Source organism: Dermacentor silvarum, chromosome 11 (genome assembly GCF_013339745.2).
Source record: "Dermacentor silvarum isolate Dsil-2018 chromosome 11, BIME_Dsil_1.4, whole genome shotgun sequence".
Taxonomy (NCBI): Eukaryota; Metazoa; Arthropoda; class Arachnida; order Ixodida; family Ixodidae; genus Dermacentor; species Dermacentor silvarum.
This window is the reverse complement of record NC_051164.1, coordinates 92,706,324-92,729,485: the sequence shown is the minus strand read 5'-3', so window position 1 is coordinate 92,729,485 and position 23,162 is coordinate 92,706,324. Positions and strand designations below refer to the sequence as shown.

The window sequence follows — 23,162 nt, the reverse complement described above, 5'->3', positions numbered from 1 at the left end:
ACCGAACGTTGGACGCGATCCGAACAACTGGGACCCGTGGGCATTATTTACGTAACTTCTAGACACTTACTGACCTTTGAATCTGGGTATCATTTTTTGTGGTGATTCGTTAACATGTTATTTTATTGTTTAGTGCTTCTCGTAGCTTTTATGTTTGTACATAAATGTACTCAGCTCCATCTGTTGGAGCCATTTCGAAGAAAAAAGACAGTTTTCGTCATCAGTAATGCAAGACCAACTAGCCGAACAATTATGTCTTCATGTTGAAGCAAACCCTGGATACACTCTAAAAGGAGTTTGCACCCTTTGGAGCTTATCTTGTCTCAAAATTATGATCGTCCTCTAGTTTGGATGCCTTACTTTCCTTTGCGGCCAATTGCCGGCCAACTGCCGCAATTTATTGCTTTCTCCGTAATATGCATGGTGAGGGTGAAGTTGCGCGTAAAAACATTGGCAGAAAGCACGGACGAACACAGCAGACTTTGCTTCGAGCCATTAAATGCTGTCGCAATAAAATCCCTCCGTCATTTGTAGGCCGACTGAAGCAGCTGTCGTGTCCCCTACCCTTTATCTAGAGGACGTGTCCCCTACCCTTTATCTAGAGGACTGCACCAATTCGTAGACTCCATGGCCTCAGCAATATATATATATATATATATATATATACATACATACATACATACATACATACATACATACATACATACATACATACATACATACATACATACATACATACATACATACATACATACATACATACATACATACATACATACATTTGTCCCACTTTGTGATTAAACACTCGGGTCTCGCAGTCGGGTGACTAGATTCGAATCCTGAAAAATAGCTTCTCTTCTCGTTCTCTTTTAAATCTGCGGTAAAGACGGTTACGGACGGAAAACATCAGAATTTACCACTGCCCTGAAGAGCCCGTAACAGCTGACGGTGCAACAGACGCTGCTTCGGCACTAATAACTGTTTGTACAATTCCTTCGTCGTCTGTACTTATCTATCGTTACTTCAGTAGGTCAGGCGAAATGTGACTGGACACAGATCATTCAGTAGTCGCCATAAAACCTCCCATAGCGTAGTAAAATTAAACAAAGCATAAAAGCATTGTGCAGGAGCTATCGAAGGCAATTGTAAAAGTATCTTGCGAAGCTTATAGTGCTTCGTGCGATACACTGCGCTTAGCCAGATGGGAATTAATGTTCGGTTTCGTACCCTGCACTGGGGAAGGGCAGAAAAATGAGAGAAAGTACGCGGCAAAGGGCAGTGCAACACAGCCAAAACGCACCGTATGGTTATAAGGCAAGTCCGCAGTGCGGGACGGCGGATTAATGTTCTACCACCTTGCATGAGGCTCTATATGACGTGCACCTAAATCAAGGTACATGAGCCTTTTTTTTTTTTTCGCATTTCGCACCCATCAAAATGCCGCCGCCGCGTTCGGGATGGAACCCGCGACCTCGAGCTTGGCAGCTCAACAATTCAATTATGGGGTTTTACGTGCCAAAACCAGTTCTGATTATGAGGCACGCCGTAGTGGGGGACTCCGGAAATTTGGACCACTGGGGTTCTTTAACGTGCACCTAAATCTAAGTACACGGATGTTTTCGCATTTCGCCCCCATCGAAATGCGGCCGCCGTGGCCGGGATTCGATCCCGCGACCTCGTGCTCAGCAGCCCAACACCATAGCCACTGAGCAACCACGGCGGGTAAGCTCAACGCCAAAGCCCCTAAGCTACCTTGGCGGGTGCTGCGAGAACTGGTGTGCTGTGAATTTTATAATTTGTTGCTATACTATGCTATGCTGTGGTCTGCGACGCACACGATGGATGCTTGTTGTTGTTGTCGTCGTCGTCGTCGTCGTCATTGTTGTTGTTGTTGCTGCTGCGATACCACGTGCCCTATGCGTCGCCGACTTTGTATCAGTGGTGCAAGTTCGATGACATCCAACCTGCACGGACCGCCTCACTAACGGGCGAGAGGGCCGAAGAAAGCAGTTCGCTTTATAAAAACAAATGACTAAGAAGGAGACTGCAGTGTCTATGAATGTAACTCATTGAACGCCATGCGATCCCTCTACCACCAAGCTAAATAACCCTTAGACGCAACACACGGGCTCTATAGAGACTTCCGTTGCTGGCCGCGAATATTATATGCGCTGAGCCTGGGAAATTCAGCGTACAAGATCAGTGCAGCTTACCGGTATGGATAGAAAACCCTAGCATGACACATTTATCTCCTCTTCTGAAAGGCAGTTACTACTCCGAGCGGCTAGAGACTCCGGACATCTATCTATAACTCGCATATCTATACATAGGTGAGTTATAGCCTGCTGCTGTCAATATTCGTGAGTCGTAGTGCGCTCACAATTACATACTCGGCGTTCGATGCCAGCAACTATAGTGTGTTATTTACATCGCTCACGTTTAGTTTCGCGTGAATCAAAACAGCAATATAAGAGGCCACGCTTATAACGTATTGGTTGCCACTAATGCAGTAGCGCAGCTTTCCGTCTAGTCAACAAGCATATTGGGTTAAAGGTCATATGCATATTACGGGATGCAATGTCACTGGCCATGAGCTTCACAGCCATTTTAAATTATCAAAGTAATATTGCACGGAATGGAAGTTCTTCGGGCAGGACAACTGCGGATGTTGAGCAAGATTACTCGGCGTCCACAACTCCTTGCCCGATGGCACCATTGAAGCATACATCACCAATATCCGCGTCGGGCGCGAATTAAATGTGGCAGTGAAAAAACTGTGAGCCCTTCCACTGGGGTAGAGATGGAAGACCAGCGAAGCCGTACTATGGTGGGAATGATGTAATTCCAATTATGAATACGAAGATGTGATGGTATTATTGGTTATTTGAACTATTAAAGAATGAGAAATATATATGATCCGGTGGTTTTCGTTTATTTAGTGACCACAGGGACCATAACCATGGTCGCTACGGTACACCGCCATAGGGTGTACGGCAAAGGTTGGCACTTCATAAACACGCCCCCAACGCCGCTCGCGTTCGATGCGAACGCGGGCAAAACGCTGGCGCCGTCGATAACAGTTGTGCGCGTTGTTTGTTTGACCGCACACAACCGCTGTCAAAACGCTGGCGTCAGAGGCAGCACAGGCGGCGGAGGCTGGCAGGGCTGCGCGCATGCGCCGCAGTGGGAGAGCGGGCACGCATACGCATAGTCTAGGGTGCCTCGAGGCCCTTCTCGTCCATCCCACCGTGGCCTTACGCCGTCGAGCTGTTCCGATGGTGCTGGGCGGCAACCACATACCGTGGAAGCGGGCCGTGACCTACTTCGGCCTGCAGATAGACCACCGGCTCTCGTTAGTGAAAGCGGTCAAGGCGCTCTGTGCTCAAGTGCTGAAGGTCCAAAAGGTGGTTGGCCGTGTGCTCCTCCGCGGCAGAGGATGCACACCACAATGGGGTCTCCGTCTATACGCCGCCACGTCCACGTCAAGGCTTCTGTATGCACTCCCCCTCGTGGCCCTCCCACGGGCTCGTGTAGACCGCATGGAGCTCCAGCACCGTAAAGCCATCCGGATGATTCTTGGCTTGCCAGGGACCTCGCACATCGCTGCCACCCTAGCCGAGGCAAAGGCTTGGCCGCTGTTCCTGCTGCTGCTACAACGTGGCCTCATCACGTTGACAGGCTACATCACGCCCCGGTTACCGCGGTTCTGCTGTCGAGGTTGCGGAGCCGACCTCACTCGCGCATGGGCAGCTTGTGTCAGCTCTACGAGGACGTTGTTGGTCGCCCACCCACGCTAGCCGTACCGCCACCTCCTCCGCACCATCAGACATTGGAGGCGTGTAATACACCGGAGGGCCTCCCAAAGAGGCGATCCCCAACCTGCGCCTTGTTCCAGGCGTCGGCATTCCTGCTGAAGGACCGGCTGGACGGACATCTGCACATCTACACTGACGGCTGCGTCCATGCAGACTCCGAATCTGCCACAGCCCTGGAGGGCAGAGATCCCTGCCCTCCTGCGCTAGGGAGTGTGCCGGCTGCCTTTCGCAGCTAGCTCCACCGCCGCTGAGGTGGCCGGCCTCCAGCTGGCTGCGGACCTGCTGGCGGATGACCCCCCGGGATTCTCCGGCTGTGATCGTCTGTAACTCGCGAACGGCGCTGCTGGCTCTTCGTCGACCGGAGACCGCCGGCATTGGCGTAGCCCTGCTGGCGGTAAAGCTTCGCGTCCTTGTTTCGAGTGGCTTGAAGCTGTCGCTGCAATGGCTCCCCTCTCACGTCGGCGTCCAGGGCAACGAGGAGGCTGACGCCCTGGCAAAGGCAGCACACCATGCTCCTGTACCATTCAGCACCGCTGTAACTGTCTTTGACTACGCAAGGCATAGGGAGCCTACATGCAACGCCGTTCGTTGCATGTAGGCTCCCTAGCAGGCACTTCGCTGCTGGTGTAAATTTTCGGCAGTGGCGTAATCGTGTTGCTGCCGAAAACTTACGCCAGCAGCGAAGTAAAATACACTTGGTTACTGCCGTATTAGCTGTTTTTGTCTGTTTGCGCTCTGCGCCACCAGATGGCAGCACCATACAGGCCGCTCACGTTTACGGTTCCGCCAACAGGCCCCAACGCTCGGTCCGCCTGCGTTTACCCGGTAACTGGACAAGCGCTAAACCTCTCTAATTGACCGGGTGCTCTGCTCCCAACTGCACCAATCGCTCGGAAAGCGGAAAGTTCCGAGAAGGTGCACAGGTAAACGCACAAGTCCAAAAAACAACTAATATTATTCGCGCTTCATCTCACGCCGCGCGTTAAAAATCAGCAGTGGCTTTTTTCTTCTTGACTATTTTATCTAGTGAGCTGTTTCCATGCGCTTTGTTTGCGATTAGACGGAAAAGCGGTCCACACGCGATGGAAAAGCGCCCATGGTCGACCGACGACACGGTAGGCATAGCACACGTTGCAGCGGCACCTAACGGCGCTCCACCCGGATCGGCACGTCGCCATCGGTCGCGCTCCCCGTCCACTTCCTGATCGCGGCCTCTCAAGGCAGGAGCGGTCTCTCCTGCTGCGCCTCCGGATCGGCTGCTCTTGGACGGCTTCCCGGAAGGACATCACAGGCCTGGCTCCAACCCTGGCCTGCTCAGCGTGCGGAGAGGAGGAAACAGTCGAACATCTACTTTGTTTCTGCCCCGCCTTCTCCAAAGAAAGGGCTTCACTCTACACGTCATTCCGACGCCTAGGACTCCCTAGAGACTCAGCATCGCAGCAGCTCTTTCCCGGTCGGCACCACGGCTCCGCCTTCAGGCACATTCTCACATTCCTGGTGGACCCGGGGCTGTCGTGAAAATTGTGAATGCGCCGCCTGACTACACTTGACGGTCAAGGGCTGTGTAATCGATCGACCTTCACCCTCTTTTCTTTCTCTTTTCCTTCTTCTTTGCATCCCCCGCCCCTTCCCCAAGGCGCTTAATCGTGCTCCCTAAAGGGCTGCAGAAAATAGCTTCACTTCCTCTTCCCAACCACAATCTCTCTCTCGATGCCCTTCTCGCCCACCGCTCCCCTTCCACTGGGAAGTCGCGTTTGCTCTCCGCCGTGCGTTCGCTCCCCGTGAAAGCGTGCGTCTCTCGCCCTCGCGTGCTTTCACTCGCACATACGTCGCGTTTGCTCTCAACCGTGCGTTCGCTCCCCGTGAAAGCGCACGTCCCTCGCCCTCGCGCGCTTTCACTTACACATACAGCATATGGCCAATGAGTTTTTTTTTTCTATTGCTGGACACGATCATCGAAAAGTGAGCCCTTAACAGCTTCGCTGTAAAAAATTACCTTAACATCATTTCCGGCTCTCCATGCTTCATTAAGAGAGTCATTAAAAGATGGAAACAAATTTTAACACCGAAGCTGTTCTAGCTAACCGTAAAAAGTGGCTCCTGCTGTCGGAAAACCTCGCCGAGCTATGACGTCACTGTGTTGCCTAGCAACCACGTCGTGGAGCGGCGTGTGCCTCGCCTCCTCTCCGCACTGTGCACACATTACCTTGACATGGGATGTTAAGGAGAGGGAAGGAGAACATGCGCGCGACGCGCGCAATGCTCGGGCGAGGGAAAGAGAAAATGAGAGCGAGATAGAGATACAAATTCTAGCAGCACCAACGAGGCAACGTGCAGAGCTGCTGCCGACGCCGCCCGCGTTGCCGACGCCGCGCATGCGCCGAAGCAGTAGCGATGACATCACCTCGCGTTTGCCTAGCAACCGCCGTCGCAGGTGCGCGCTCTCTTCGCCCGACACAGACACACTTCTGCCTGCCTGCGTTTGTGGCATGCCAGGAGCGCTGTCGCTCGTGCGCCGACGCGTCCAGCGCTAGTCACGCGAAATGTCGCGAAAGGGAACGGTACCTCCGAAAATGATCGCTCGAGAATATCCTACATGCGCAGTTAAGTTAAACCAAGTTAATACCTAGCAGACCGACAGACTATGAACTTTATTTGAGGTCCTGGGGAGTGACTCCGAGACCCCAGTAAGGACTTGAGGATTGATACTTTAGCTGTGCCTAAGCTTTGCACGACCAAGTGCAAACTTGCGCGCTTTTTTTCATACTTTACCGCAGTGTCCACATTTGTGGACACCGCGGAAAATCTTGGCCTACCACCAAGATATTGTGTGGTAAAGATGAAAGCAATCATTCTGAGTCGACAGGCACAAAAATACGTGGCATTTTCGGAAGCGAATTCGGCTCTTCGCTGCGCATCCCTCACGGCGGCAACGCTGTGCATTTGGTGTGCGCACGCGCTCCGGCCAGTGATTGTACCTGTCATACATTATGGCAGTGGTCGGAAGTGACTGCGGTGTGGTCCTTCTCGACAATGGGCTTAGAGTTGTCATTGCTTGGCCTACCGCGCTTTTTTTTGGAGCATTTCTATTGCAAGTGATCAGGCTGTTCGCAATGTCTGCTTGGAACGCCACCATGTCCATGGTATTTCTCTCTAGGAGCTTCTCAGCGCTTGCGTTCATGAGGTACTCTAACCAGCTGTAAACACAGAAAATGAGAAATCACCCCCATGGGCCACCGTATGCGCCGTCTTGCTCCGCGCGTTCATCTTCCGAGAGATCTGCATCAGATACGTCGCCACTTTGAATTTCCGCTAAATGTTCGTCAACAGCCTGGTCACCAACCTTCCTCCTCTCTACCGCATGCTTTAGAAATGCCTGAAAAAAATAAGCGGTTTGTATTATTTTAGCCAAGGGGCGTCATGTGCTATACAAGGCTGCTCGCTCGGAAAGGTGGTTTTGAGGCGCCCTGTCCACAAACGTGGACTACCTTTCGCTCGTTGCGGATCGGCACTCTTACGCTTGGTACTCGAAGCAGAGATATTATTTGACAATCACGAAACATTGCTTTTTACGAATAAATGGCTTCTGAGTATTTTTGATAACGTTAATACCACTGAAAACAAATAAAAACGAAGAGCTACTTACGGTTCGCAGCGTAGAAGCTTGAAGCTGCCCTTTTCCCACGCTTTCTGATCAGTATTTCGTATGTCTTCAGCGCGATGGCGCCACTTGTCAAATACAAAAACGAAATGCGCGTTCGCCCGCGGTTTTTAAATCACATTTTTCAATCTCTGTTTGGAACTCCGCGAATGCAAAGTTGGTGTTCACGTTTGTGGACACGGCGCCTGAAGGAGATATGCCACTCCGATGTGTGGAGGGATATAGGATATAGGAGAAGAAATCTTCCCTTTGTGTGATCAGTCTATAGAAAATGAGCTTCAACAATTTGAATAGTATGTGTGCAAACTGCTTCTGTTATGGTATTCCTCTAAAAGTAAACTTCGCTTTCGACACCAGTGTTCTTGCCTTTCGTAGTGGGAATCGAATTCGCGGCCAAGGTCATAGCCGCGGAGTCCTGGCACGTGTAGATACTGATTTTCATGAACACTCTCTCTGTATGGCACTGACACCTGTAATCAGTTCTGAGAGGAATTTTCTCGAAAACACTAAGTGTTCCAAGTCTTGGTAGCGAGGATAGAGCAACTGCCACAGTCGCTTCACGCCGCTATATTTGCGTCGCAAGAGTGCATTTGTCGTGTCCCTCAGTGGCTCAGAAAATGTCACACTGCCGACGTCACGGGGAGTGTGATGCTTGCGAGTAGGTCATGCAGAGTTTGACTCGAGGCTGCGTCATCCTGTAGAAAGGGCACGGGGGTGCATGTTCCAAACGTTTGCTGTGAAAAGCAGCCATATGAGAAGAGAACTGGACCGAAAGTACGTGTGCATTCGTTCCTGTTGTTCTGGCATGGCACTGTGTAATACTTGAGCAGATGGAACCAAAGGCCATGCATTTTAAGGCTTAAAGTTCTAAGCTGTAGGTCCACCGGTACTGTTTTCTTGAATAAGCAGGTAATTCTTGCGTTTCGCGCCCTGACCTTTAACCTGACCTCACCTGAACTTCACTGGCCACATCTTTGCTCTTCCGTCAGTTCCAACAGTCTTTGAGCACTTTACGTTGATTTTTCGTGATTAATGTACAAATTAGGACGATGTACTCGATCAAGGCATTAAAATGTTTGGCTTAGCAGTTTGGTTCTAACCGAACCAAAATTTAACAGAACACTGTTGGATTTGCTCTTGAATACCGCGCACCCAAAAAAGTAATTCCGCGAAGCGTCCATCCATTAGCTCGGGCACGTATACATTTCCAATGAGGCTGCGAGCATTTAACCCAAGCTTGCATTTTCTTTTATTGACATGATAGACGTAAATGGCGGCTGCTCCTACTCGCATGAACGGTTGGTATTGTTATTTGTATAGTTTTGTGCATTTGAATGTTGATAGTTTGTGCAGAAGAACGACTAGAACCGTTAGTGGAAACACAAAGTCGTTACGCCATAATAGTCAAAACAACGCATTGATATTATGAAGAAACTTTCGTATAGCCACAATGCGAACAAAAAAGTCACAGGCCTGCGCGGCACACGCAGCACAGTCACAGCGTAAGCTGGTGGAGCGGCTCATGAGTAGCTCCAATTTGGGCACCACGCACAAGAGGGTCTTCGCGGCAGTCTGTTCGCCTCGTTTTGACGAGAATGATCTGAACTGTCCGCCCGGCGTCGACGGCGAGCTGCGGCTTGTAATGCTCTCTGCACAGCAGTCTGCTGAGCCCGATCAAGCCTTACAACTGCAACACACATGTCGGGCACGCTGCGTTTGCAGGCACCTTTACTAGATGGCTCCACCATACTGGCGGATGCTGGGGATCGCGATTTTTTTTTTTTTTTGATTGCGCGCCTCGTCTGAATGGCATCTCGTCGTCAGCGCCTGCGCACGATGCGTTTGCAGGCGCCTCAACTAGATAGCGCCACCATACTGGCGGAGGCTCGGATCGTCTGCGCCTGCATTAGAGGGCATTTTTCCGGCGCCCAATAGCAAGCGCTTGCGTGGCTCAGTGGTAGAGTATCTGGCTCCCACGCAGTGGGCGCGGCCTCGATCCCGACGGGAACCGGGTAGTTTTTTCGCATTTCCAGCGTAGCGGTTACGTTCGCCAGACGCCGTCGGCGGACGCGGCGGCGGCAGTGGCGGCGGACACCATCGCGAACCGAAACGGCTATTGGAATGAGCCCATAACAGCTTACGCTGTCACTCGTTCGACCTAAACTAGAATACGCATCTGCCATATGGAACCCGCATCATGTTAACCTCATAAACGATCTAGAAGCAGTCGAAAATCGCGCTACAAGGTTCATCCATTCTTCTTATTCGTATGACGTCAGTGTTTCAGCTTTGAAAACTAAATCTGCAATATCGCCTCTCTCAGTTCGCCGTCGCATAGCCACTCTATTACTGTACCACAGTTATATTACTCATCACTTAATCGTGCACCTTACACCAGGCCAGAATCGTATATTTCTCACTGCGCCAGCCACACCCTTCAAGTTTTTCGTCCATGGGTCCGAACTGTTACTTTTTCAGCTTCCTTCTTTCCACGTGCAGCTAAAGATTGGAACGGCCTGCCCCAACATATTGTCGACATCACCTGTGCATCATCATTCGCTGAAAATGTAAATACCCTTTTCTGTACATAAACACATGTGGCACTGCCATTCATGTTTTGCTGACCCAACCCCTTATGTAATACCCTCACGTGGGGCCTTTAAAGAAATAAAATGAAATGAAATAAAGTGAAAACGACAGTATCACCGCCATAACATACAAAGAAACAGTACGAATAAAGAACACTCTTTAACGAAACGCGTTCTACATCTGTTAGAGGCGCCCAACAATGCCGCTGTCACCGAGTGTTATCAAGGCGCCCTTTTGTATTGCTGCCGTGTCCCGGACACGCGTACTCGAGCGAAACCACCGCCGTTCAGAGCATTCGAGTGTGCATGGTAATGAACGGGTCCCACGTATCAATGCACACGCGATGTTCCCACGCACCAGGTTAGATAAAATGGTGGGTAAAACCGTCCCGACGTCAAAGCACGACAAGCAGTTGAAAAGAAAAAAGGAAAATATAAAACTGTGGCCAAAGGCCAGGAGAAACCTAGACCACAAGAAAGAACTTCACTCCAATACACCGATGATAGAAAGATGGGAATGTTCGACTGCTGTTTGGGGTGACCCTGCCCCAAAATGTTCTTCTCCGAGTGTCCGGGTCATCGGCACTTTTATTTTATTTTTTGCTTCATTTTTTACCGCTGTTTCTGGCCGTATTTGTGCGGTGTATCCGTGAGGAAGAGTTATATTGAAGAAAGATTGCGAATGCGACTGCACTGCTCTACGTAATGGTCAAGCCGCGACGAACCACTCAAGTTCGCAGAGCACGATCTTTGATGGCTTGCGGTGAGTGAGTGCGGTCGGTGGTCAAAAGGATGGGTATTCGTTGCCTGTCCGGCTGTTATGTCTATTTTCTTTCGACCTGTACATTTTATTGCGATAGCAATTATATGGACACTCCAAAGCAGATTTATGCCGTCGGCGTCGCCGTTGCCGTCGCCGTCGCCGTGAGGTTCCGTATGACGTCAATGGAGATGGAATCGGCGCCGCGCGCCGCCGAACGCTGTATGTGCGAGTGAAAGGGCGCGAGGGACGCGCGCTTTCACGGGGAGTGAACCTACGGCGGAGAACAAACGCGCGTTCTGCGCCGTGCTCCCTTAAGGGTTGTAGAAGTAGGCGTCTCTTTCCTCCTTTACAATCACCATATATGTAGAGCAAACGCGCCTTCTTCCGACGAGCGAAAGACCGCGGGGGGGGGGGGGGGGGGAGGGAGAGGGAAGGGAGGCGACGTTTAGCTGCGGCACCAAGTGCTTATTTATATCAGAGGCTCCGGCGGCAGTCACCAACGCCGCACGCATTTTGTGCGAACGCGGGCAAAACGCCGACGGCGTCGACAACAGTTCTGCGTGTTGCCGGTGCTGCTGCATGTCCAAGTTTATACAGCTGATGATGATGATGATGATGAAAATGTATTTATTGTAGGATAGCTCGAAGGCCTATAATGTGGAATAAGAAGGGGAGAGGGAATAAAGCTACTATCATTACTCCGTATAGCTCTCTACAAATTTGCTATCGCAATTGATGCTTCGCCTTTCAGGTGAAACTGCGACAACTTTTTGCAACATAGAGCTATTCTACACTATATTTTTTTCTTGTTCTGCATGCGCCTCTCCCCCGCTTTGAAAAATTTGGGGCTCTATCAACTTGCATAAAGTCAACCTGCCTAGGCGGGACAATTTGCCCGTCCCACAAACTCGCAGGGCCTTTAAATAAAGTTATTTGACTGACTGACGATGTAACCTAGCCTTCCAAGAGCCCATACGCAGGGTTGAATGAACTTTATGTGCTTGCATGCGTGCCTGCCTGTGATGATTACGCGGAGCCTGATTACGCAGATTACGGTGGCAGTGATTACATTGAGGTCAAATAAGGTTTTTTGAGTGATGACAAACCTACTGAATTATCGTTGAAACCCGCGGTCGTTCTTTCAAGATTGCCGATCACCTCGGTAGTCGACAGGTGGCATCACAAGGAGTACATTGTGTGTGTCATGCACAGAGGCATCAAAAAGAAAGTCACAAAAAGAGAGACAGTAAATTGGAGGCAAAGGATGGAAACAAAAAAGACCACGAAGATTTAGAAGAATGACAACAAATAAATTAGATAGGAAGATCTCTGTGGGTAACGCAGAGGGCAGTGCTTTGTTATTTCAAGACCGAGAAAGAGGAAGAGAAAAAAAAAACGTTAATAAACACGGCCCCGTGTCCAGGATTCGGCTTTGAGGCCCCAGCTGGTTGCCTAACGACAAAAACATACCAGGTCAAATATTTGCAACATGATGAGGCATGTGTCTTCGGGAGCGAAAACACGGAGAGGCCGTCCGCACATCCCAATGGAATGCGAATATATTCACCTTGCTAGACCTCTAGATAACACCCACCTTCCGAGACGTTGGGATTGAAAACTGGTTGAAGCCGTGAGCGGTAAGGTGTCGAGATACGCAAGATATCTTTAGGGTATTGGTGGAAAAAGCGGCAAGGGGGCGGGGAGAGGGGCATGAATGGAACTTACCCGTTTACATGCATAGGTAACTGAACACGGTGGATATAGAGGTTTTAAGGGACAAGAGAGAAGGTCAAGGAGATGTATAGGCAAAAGGCTAAAGTAATAAGCATATAAAGTATGCCTGATTAGCTCAAGCAGGTACGGTGTCTGTTTGTCACCGCTCCGTTTCAAAAGGGAGGTCAAAATATCCTCATCATCATCATGAGGTTGACATGGAAGCGCTCCGCATCGGGTAGAAGAAACTCTGTGGAGACAGTCGACACCGGTGGAGCGCACAGAAATCTCGCGGTCGCAAATGTATAACGGTCGACTAACAACGAAAACAACTGCATAGCAGCAGCAACCACAACAAAAAAAAGCAATGAATTAATAAAGCGGACTCCCAGTTTTGATCTTGAGAAGTTTGCTATTATTTGCACCCCTGAGGAAAAGCACTGCAAAGCAATAGAATGGGGGCAGTTCATAATAATTTCATACTCATGGTTGGCGTTTAATTCCTGAACTGTGTGTCTGTCTCGGTCATTCGTACTGGGCTTTCAAGGCAGTGCGTTCTCAAAATTAAGGGCACTGCAGCTGGTGGGACAAAAAAGTTAGGGTCTCTACCTTTATCGTGAGAAGAAATTTTCTAGTTAAGGTTTTTATCTGGCACCCTTTAGAGCCATTAGAGGGTTTTAGCTGAGCGCTTGCTGTCCGCTCCGCTCAGACCGGCATATGCTAGCAAATGTCACATAACCGCTTAGCGGGAACGCTATTGCGCTTGCGCACAACGCTCATACCGGCAGCGGTACGAAGACCGCATCCCTCGCTCCGCTACAAAGCCGACTGAGCGGAGCGTACCAGCGTGTCTACTTGGCCTCTTCGTCGTTTTGCAGCCGAGTTGATAACGCGTCGCTCGCGTCTCGGCAAGACGCGCTTATCAAATGCGAAATCTACGCAGTTGCCTGCAGTATCTCAAAGCGTGAAATCTGAGCGGAGCGGAGCGTAAGCAGCGCTCTGCTAAAACTGTCTATTGACGTTTATTCAACATATCTCAAAAACGACGCATGCAAGGATTTGACTGCGCATGCGCAGTATCTTAAATGTTTAGAGCACGCCTGCAAGACGCTGCAAGCAAACTGATGTTCTCGGTATGAGACATTTCCACACTTCGGCGGAAAAAAACAAAACACCATAGAAGAACAGAGAGAAGATGACAGGACAGGAATGACGCTGGTCTTCAGCTCCGCAGTACCTTACTGTCCTGTCGTTTCATTTATCTGTTGCTCCCACTGTGTTGCCTTTTTGCCCCGAAGCGCTGGAAATGTCAGAGATGCCCAAGTTCTAACTAGCTCAGGCTTTGTGCATTGAGCGATCTCTTCGTGTTTTCTCTTAATCTGCTGCCGCCTCCCGGAGCACCTCGCCAGAAACTATAGAAGGAAACGAGGTTTCGCGAACGCGCAGGCCCTCTTGTGGGGCCACATACCGAACGTTTCTCGTGCCGGGCGGCACTTAATTTTCCCTGGCCCCTTGTATGCTCGCTAAATCATGATTATGCGCGCGCGAGCCGTTGGTTGTAGTTGCCCGCCACCGCCGGGGCTCGGGCCGCGCGCTTTCTTTGTCGCGTTTTCTTTGGCGCGCTTTTTGTAGTGCGCGCCCAACTTTCTCGCGAACCGAGGCCATCCGTTACCGAGCTCGTGCTCCGGCATGGGACAAGCGATGAGCGGTGAATTATAGCCCGACTCTCCCTTTTTGACCCATGAATAAGAGCGTGTACACCAGGCTGGGATATTGCATGGCCGCACTTGAGCGCTGCTTCTGCAGTGCGCCCTCGTGCGCCATTAAGGCGATTTGTTTTCGGTCTTCTTTCTCTTGTGAGTTTGTGTTATGCATGCCGCCGCGTTGAGTTACGTTGGGTGGTCACAACCTAAGCCTTACTGCCTGGCTATGCATGTCGGCTGTATTATCCGCTTTCCCGAATATATATACCGCCAAGGACCGCGAGTCTAGCTCGCCGGGTCACGACCTCGCTAGAGGAGCGTGCCGCCAAGTTGAAAAGGTGAAAACCATGCTAACTTTGGGCAGCGATGTACAGTGGTTATGAGCACTGTGCGTTTCTGTACAAGTTTATTTTGCCGTTCATTGGCGATAAATGACACGACATCCCCGTCGCAATAACTCGCACTGAAGCGTGTCATGGGTGGTGCCATATTTCCCATTCCTACGTGGCTTAGTTTGAATTCGCCAGGTAACATCTTTTAGCACCATTGGGCGGAGAACCTTGATAACGTTCGGAGTATGCGCAGTGAACAAAAGTTAATTTCCTCGAGCATACGTAAGGATCTTACGTTTGTTTGCGCATCCTATTCAAAACTGTCTATTAAAGTAAAATTGTGTTATTTTCTAGACTCTGTTTGTTTCGTAGCGACCGTAGTAATATATCTTGCCACCAATTTTTCACGCTGATTGCACTCTTGTTGACGCGTGTATCAACTGCCATGCTTTGAACGCACGTCATCGCTGCGGGCAAACTTCTGCACGAATCTCGCTAAGCGACTCCGCGTTCTCAATGAGAGTATCATCGAGGGTGTGGAGCTCGAATCAAGGATTGTAGAATGCAGCCACTTGAGGCTTACCGGCAGACACGTCAAAGCAAGAGGCAAATAGAATCGTTCTTCACTGAACAGTTCCTGAGGGCCAATTGAGGGCAGAGCAAACATCACGGTATTGCAAGCACTTATAGGAGGGTGTAAGTGCGGTAGAATCATCGCAGCGAACTATACTACGAAGCGAGAAAGTTTAGTAGCTTTCGAAGACTCGGTAGAACTGATGACCAGAGGCTTTGAGCGCGTAAAGAGGGAGTGTAACTTCAAGGAGTCGAAAAGATTGAAAAACACCAAGACGAGAGACCGGAGAGTGGCGACGCTAACCTGTTTACTTTCGGGGACGTCTTCGGCGCCCTCCGGGCGACCGCGCCGCTTCGGTTTCTGCGGTTCTTGTTGGGTTCGATCTTCGCCACCATTTTGATGGCCTCTTTATCTTTATTTATCCCCGCTCTTCTGGCTGCATCTTCGCGTTAGAGACAATTTTTGTTCATTTCTTGTGCTATATATATATATATATATATATATATATATATATATATATATATATATATATATATAGTAACTGGATTTTTCAATGGGCCAAGCGTGCAAAACTTCACTGTTATCTTAGGTTTATTTACCCAACAGTTTCCGTCGGTGGGCCGACCTTTTTCAAGGGAGGGCTTTTTTCCCCTGAAAAAGGGCGGTCCACCGACCGAAACTGTTGGGTAAATAAATCTAAGATAACCGCAAAGTTGTGCTTCTCATATATATATATATATATATATATATATATATATATATCTGTGTGTGTGTCTTCAGGTACGAACCCAAGTTTCAGACACCATACCTAAATTCTGCAGTTTTGCGCGCCAAAACAAGGATCTGATTATGAGGCACGTCGTAGTGAGGGACCCCGGAGTAATTTTGACGACCCGGGGTTCTTTAACGTGCACCTAATGCACGGGTGCACGAGCGTTCTTGCATTCCGGCGCCCGTCATATTGCGGCCACCACGGCTGGGATCGAACCCGAGCGAGACCTCGTGCTGCTCAGCAGCGCAATGCCATAGCCACTGAGCTGCCACGTTGGGTCAAGTCACCATGCTTACAGGAACATAGGAACTCTTATGTAATTCGATGTGCTTTTCTTTGCATCTCGTGAAAAAAAAAAAAAAAACGATCCTCATCATGGAGTGATGAAGTTCGATGTAACATATATCACGTAATACGTACGCTGCAAGCGAGATGGCAAGAAGAGCACTAAAAAGAAAACATCCACCGCAGTCACAAACGAAGCGCAGCTGTCAGCGGATCTTTCGCAGTGAATTGATAAACTAACCCAGTTGCGTCAGTGTTATCGTGTGTGAGCATGCTCGCGACACGCCCCAACGATCACTAGGCTAATGCGTTTTAACACATTTCAGAGCTTTATCTGTAAGTGTACTGTCGGCAGACGTCTCTTGCAAATATGAAAAGCCTCCGAAATTCTCCCCGCTGTCCACGAAGAGAACGCGATGGCGGTGGTGGTTCTTTTCGCTACAGTTTGACTCCTGCAGTCCGACTTACAGGAAAAAGGCTAAGGCTAATGGATGTGTCGGGTGACGCGTCCAGCTTTCTGTGAAGAAAGAAAGTCTTTATTTGAAGGAATGCAGAGCCGAGTGGTCGGCCAGAGTTAGCGCGCTCTAGCGTGCTACTCCATCCTCACTGGGAAAGGGGGAAAGGGACACGTGGTGTGCTGAGGGATGATGATGACATCACCCGGAGGGATCAAAGGGACACACCATGCGTCGTTACGCGGTTTAAAACAGTGGTTACTTAGCAGTGGGCGGAACAGTACACGCCGTGTTTTCAAAGGAACATCGTGTTGCAAAATGCAAAATGCCACCTCTCAACCCTCTGCGGGACTTCGGCACCGGTGGTGTAACCACTGAGTCTGCCGATTAAATTTCGCGTAACATTCTGACGGCTGTTGTAACGCAGCCATTGTTATTGCCGACAGCAGCAACATCACAGAGAGGCTTAACGACCCGGCCTGAAAACATTAGTATCACGACATCGCCAGCGCACTGAGTGCTCGCCGAGTTGCGAGATCCGTTCCAACCCGTTCGATGCACGACCGGGACGACCCCCGCAAAATCGAGCCAGGAAGTCGCCTGCGGTCGGCACGTTATGCAATCAAGCCAATAGCTTCGAGGCCAGCCGATTAAATCGGGCGTGTAAAACAACTTCAAGACACTTTGGAGCGCGCGGAACGTGTCTAGACTGAGGACGAGGAAATAAATAAAGACAAGAAAGGACGACGTCGGAAACCAGACGCGGAGTAATCAACCATAGCTAGGGGGGCGTCGCCGGGGGCAGAAGCCTGACCCCCACCGCCCGTACGCGGGAAGGGTTATGGCCGACGCTGCGCCAACAAACAGCCACGAGTCGTGGTCGAGCAAAAGCCTGAACGAACAAGGTCGGGACCACGCGAAGAGCACGCGCGCGACCTTGCCCGGGCCGGGAAAAACCAGTTTCCGTTGAGTCTTCGGTACACCTTGTTACATGCTCTTTGCTGATGACTCTGAGAAAACAGCGACGTGCGGCTGATAAGCCTGCTGAACCAGCGCCCCGGTGCCCGAAATACTGTGCGAATATGTGCTTCGGGGCCTTAAGGGACAACTGTGAGGGTTTTAACGCGATATCGTCGAAGGGCCCCGTGTCGCAGAAAATCCGGCGTCGGCGTCGGTATCGGCGTGGGCGCCGGCGTTGTCAATTGGCGGAAATAATCATCCCGAACCAACCCGACCGCTCAGGTCCTTCCGCGTGGCGCAAGGCGTTAGGGAACAAAACTGAATTTCTCGAAGTAAAATCCGTCAGAAAAATCGTAAAGTACGACTTAACCACAACCTACAGGCGTGATAGCGTCGGATTGTAATTTGAATATACGAGACAACGGAATTCGGTTGCCGGGAAGCCTGATAAGCAGCCAGGGATCTTTGAATGCAATCGCGTTCCACTCTTAAAGGTGAAGCTTAAGTGTCTTCCAGTTTTTTTTTTTTTCTCTTCGACTAAGGTATGGTTAGACACTCTAGAGGTGATTTACCAGTATAATTTAGAATTACAGAGAGCCAGACTGACGACACCTTCGTGAGCCGTTGCTGAAAGCTCTTGGCACGGGGAGATTGCCGGTGTTAACGTGGTGAGGTTGATTCGAACATCTGTTTTTCAGAACTAAATGTTTGCTATTGAATACCACCTGAGGAGCCTTCTTTTCATAAGCCATATAGATACGCTGTAATTATTTTCAGTGGTGAAGCAGCGGGGATGATCGTGACGACGAAGCAGGTAATAAAGCATGGAGTCCGAGTGACCCAATATTTAGTGCGATAGCAATTATATGGACACTCCAAAGCAGATTTCTGCCGTCGTCGTCACCGTGAGGTTCCGTATGACGTCAATGGAGATTAAATCGTCGCCGCGCGCCGCCGAACGCTGTATGTGCGACTGAAAGGGCGCGAGGGACGCGCGCTTTCACGGGGAGTTAACCCACGGCGGAGAACAAACACGCGTTCTGCGCCGTGCTCCCTTAAGGGCTGCAGAAGTAGGCGTCTCTTTCCTCCTTTACAATCACCATATATGTAGAGCAAACGCGCCTTCTTCCGACGCGCGAAAGGCCGTGGGGGGGAGGGGGAGGGAAGGGAGGTGACGTTTAGCTGTGGCACCAAGTGCCTATTTATATCAGAGGCTCCGCCAACAGTCACCAACGCGCACGCATTTGGTGCGAACGCGGGCAAAATGCCGACGGCGTTTTGTCGGCGTGTTGCCGGTGCTGCTGCATGTCCAAGTTTATACAGCTGATAAAGCTACTATCATTACTCCGTATAGCTTTCTACAAATTTGCTATCGCAATTGCTGCTTCGCCTTTCAGGTGAAACTGCGACAATTTTTTGTAGTTATGCAGAAAAGAGACTGTGAAACGAGAGAAAGCATAGCGGATATGAAATTAATAGAAACGTAGTAAGACAAATAATAAGGGAAAGAAAAAATGAAAGTGTGCGAAAACTTTCCGCGAGTGGGAGCCGGACCCACCTCTTTCGCACAACGCGTGTGGTGGTTTACTAATCAGGCTATCACGGCGGCCATCTTCCCGTTCACTTTCACAGGTATTTGTGTATGCGTACAAGATGAGCCCTGGGTGTGGAACATCCTTTTAACCACCAGCGTCACCAAGTAGAGGCAAGCACTTCGGTGTTCGAGCTTCGATTTACTACACGAGCGTATGTGCGCGAGCGAGACGCAGAATCCAGATTGGCAGCAAAGCTATAAAAGGCGTGGTACGCAGGGCACAAATATATGCGAATGAAAAGACTGGGGACGAACAAACTAAGAAGAGCCAGCGGTGGAACAGAAAACAACATGGGGCCGCAAAGATCTATCTCTGTGTGAGCGGCTGCATCGGCGTCCACGGTCATGCTGGAGAAGACACGGTGGGGGGTGTAACGAACCTTGACGGCAGTCCTTAAAATCAGGCGGATGAAAGGAAAAAAAAACAGACGCTAGAAAGTTTAGTTGAATAACAAATGTTCATCCTTGCATTCGGTGTTCCCGGGACTGCAATGTGTCAGCGATAGCGATGGTCGCGAGGGGCGGAAGGAAATGTATATTGAAATAGAGGAAAGCCTGAGATCTCGACAGAAGTAAAGTAAACAGTATACTAAGCAAAAGAGACGCATGATTGTACGTACGTATACCATTTGCCGTACAGTGCTCTTCCCGAAATAGCGTAAGGCAGAGGTAAGCGGACGGTCTGAAATATACAAGCCTATGAGCAAACAACGAGGAATGCGGGGGAATTCGGTCAATAGGTTTTGTAAACAGCCGTTGGCAACGAGCATTGTAGTTGTTGCCGCGGGAACTGAGCGCTCGATGACCTACGTAACAAATATCGAAAAAAAAAAGTAATGCAAATACGTGCCCTCTTGCGAATAATATAAGTACTCCTCATACAAGTTAGAAAGGAAGAAAGCGCTTCGTTACACTGGATCAATAATCCTATGCTAGCAGCACCTATATACTTGAGATTTGATCTTTTACCAACCACTCTTTCTTTCTTTCTTTCTTTCTTTCTTTCTTTCTTTCTTTCTTTGACTAGCGGGAAGGGGCCTATTGGATGAGAACGAGACAGCGATGCCCACCTCAACATATATAAAATATTTGATCGTAGCTGCGGCAGCCGTATTTAGAAGGGGGCGAAATGCAAACACGCTCGTTTGCTTCGATTGAGGGGCACGTTAAAAACTAGCACAACGCGAAAGACGAAGCACGTAACTGACACACTAATACAACGCGCAAGACAAAGCACGTAACTGAATCGTCACCGAGTCAAATCAGCGCGTACAGCGCGTCGTAATTGCAGCCTCCGCGATCAACTTCAGAAACATTTTCAGAGCTGATTGCGGAGGCCAGGCTCCGCTGTGCTGAGTACGGTGAACGCCACTACCAACGCCACCTAGGTGGCGTTGGTAGGGCTTCTTGATGCCAGCGTCCCTTCGAATGCTGGCATCGAGGCGTCGTAGGGCTGAGACTACCGAAGCGTTCACTGTCGGTGCGCGTTAGTGTCATAATGCAGTACTTCTCTTTTCTGCTCGTAGGCGGCGGCACCGCCCCGAGCAAGAGCGCGGGTACACGGAGGAGTGTTAGATATATAAGGCGCGTCTGTGTAGCTCTCTGCAAATGCGTTTGTGGCGTTATGGGTTAAACGCTCGGCGATCTATCGTCGCGGACCGAAAGGTCGTGGGTTCGATTCCCAAATTTTGCATGTTTGTGGAACTTTTTCTTCTGGTTTCTTTCTTTGTAAAAAAAAAACCAGGTGTTGAAAATTCATCCGGATTTCCCCCTTGACGGCGTATACCTCGTATTCAGATTGGGGTTTTGGCCCAAAGTATAATTTGAAAATATATATAATTTTTTTTTTCGCTTGCAAGTGGAGGGTCAGTAATCACACAACGCGAACGTTGTTCTAGCACTACGTAGTTTTTGTGGCACAAAGCAATGCAGGGAGCTCTGCGTCCGCCATATCACACACAGTGCAAGAAATGTTCTGGACTTCCTACACTTTCCTACGTCTCTTTTAGGCCCTCTTTTTTGTGGTGATTCTTATTTTGTAAACCAGTTAATGTTCAGCGTCTGTCCTGTTCATTGTATGCTGTTTTGATTCTTTAGCCGCCTATGCAAGTTTTCTGCTTTAACTATTTTACTGTCTTCTATATTGTTATTTTCCCAGCCCGTTGGAAGGACCCTAATACAGGAACAAGTATGGTGAGTAGAGGTTTCAACTTATGCTTTCACTTTTGCTAAATACCTTTTGTCAACAAGGTTTGGATATTACACTAGCGCCACGAAGTCCGGCTTACGCAATTTGTAATATTGCAGTGAAGTGACTTTATTGATTTACCTGTAAGTATTTATGTGCATTTTTACCCATTCCAATCGTAGCACAGAAATGCTATGCGACTTTTGGATTGCACCCATTTGTGTATTTATATCATTCTGTGTGCTTTTTATCGTATGCTATATACATGCGTTGTATCCCAATATACGCGGTTAATTATTTTGAAATATAGTGTATCTGTATTGAGTTTCACATTGGTTCTACTCGCTGTTTGTCTTCACAGCATGGCACCGAATCTCTGTCAAACTACGAGGTCTGTTAGAAAAGTATCCGTGCTTTTTTTTTTTTTTGCGAACACGTGATGGATATGAAATAAGCGCGCTTGCATCAGCCGACCTTATACCTTCGTGCGCATGCGCGATTTTTTTCCCGCCTGCTGATAGCATCACTCGCTGGGACGCAGCGTTTGAGTGAGGTAGTGCGCAGCGCTCTCGTCGGCTTTTTTATTGCAAGGAAAATTACGGAGCAACTGGAAAAGCGCTACTGCATCAAATTTTGCCAGAAACTGGGCGACAGCCAAGTGGAAACCATTCGGAAGATTCAGACGGCTTTCGGTGACGATGCTATGAGCAGCACACAGATTAAGGAGTGGTACAACCGATTTAAAGACGGCCGCACATCGGTGAAGAGCGAGCCACGCTCTGGTCGGCCATCAACATGCCGAAATGACCATATCATTGCCGAAGTGAACGCTGTGGTGATGCGGAACTGTCGTGTGACTATCCGAGAAGTTGCGGAAGAGGTGGGCATCAGCACTTTTCCTGCACATTCCATTATGACACATGGAGAGAGTTGAGAAGAAATTGGTGCCGATGCTGCTCACGGTGGAGCAAAAGCAACTTCGTGTTGAAGTCTCACAGGACATGCTGGATTCCAAAAACAGTGTCCCCGACTTCATGAACACAATAATCACTGGTGACGTGTCCTGGGTGTACGGGTGCGACCCGGAAACCAAATCCCAGTTGTCACAGTGGAAGCATTCCACGTCACCAAGACCAAAGAAGGCCCGCCAAGTGCGCAGCAACGTCAAAGTGATGCTGACTGCTTTCTTTGACTCCCGCGGTGTGGTACACTACGAGTACACACCACAGGGTCAAACAGACTCCAAAGAGTACTACAGGGATGTCCTCCGTTGCCTACGTGACGCTGTGCGGCGCAAGAGACCGGAGCTGTGGTCAACAGGAAATTGGCAGCATCCATCACGACAATGCTCCTGCACATTCAACGCACTTGATTCAGACTTTTTTGGCGAAAGACCAGACTCCTGTAGTTCAACAGGCTCCTTACGCTCCTGGTATGGCCCCCTGCGATTTCTGGCTGTTTCCAAAAATCAAGAGGCCATTGAAAGGAGCGAGATTTCAGTCAAGACAGGACATTATGGCTGCAACGACAGCTGAGCTAAACTCTATTCCGAAAGAGGCCTTCTGGGACTGCTTTCAGCAATGGCAGCACCGTTGGGAGAAGTGTGTGGAGTCCCAAGGAGACTACTTTGAGGGTGATTAGGTTTCGAACGCTCCAGTTATGCCAGTTTTTTTTTTTCTTCGGCCAAAGGTCGGATACTTTTCTAAGAGACCTCGTACTTGCACTTGTTCTTCATGGCTTCCACTATTCTTTATTGGAA

General features: G+C 49.5%; 1 protein-coding gene across 1 annotated transcript in view; it reads left to right on the top strand.

Moving 5' to 3' along the window:
- The window catches only part of LOC119432741 (uncharacterized), a 139,561-nt gene extending 118,149 nt beyond the window's left edge, over window positions 1-21,412 (top strand). Inside the window, exon 11 of the mRNA XM_049658375.1 lies at window positions 21,374-21,412. Coding sequence (XP_049514332.1) covers window positions 21,374-21,412 — 39 coding nt within the window. The remainder of the gene's footprint in view (window positions 1-21,373) is intronic.
- The last annotated feature ends 1,750 nt before the right edge of the window (window positions 21,413-23,162 follow it).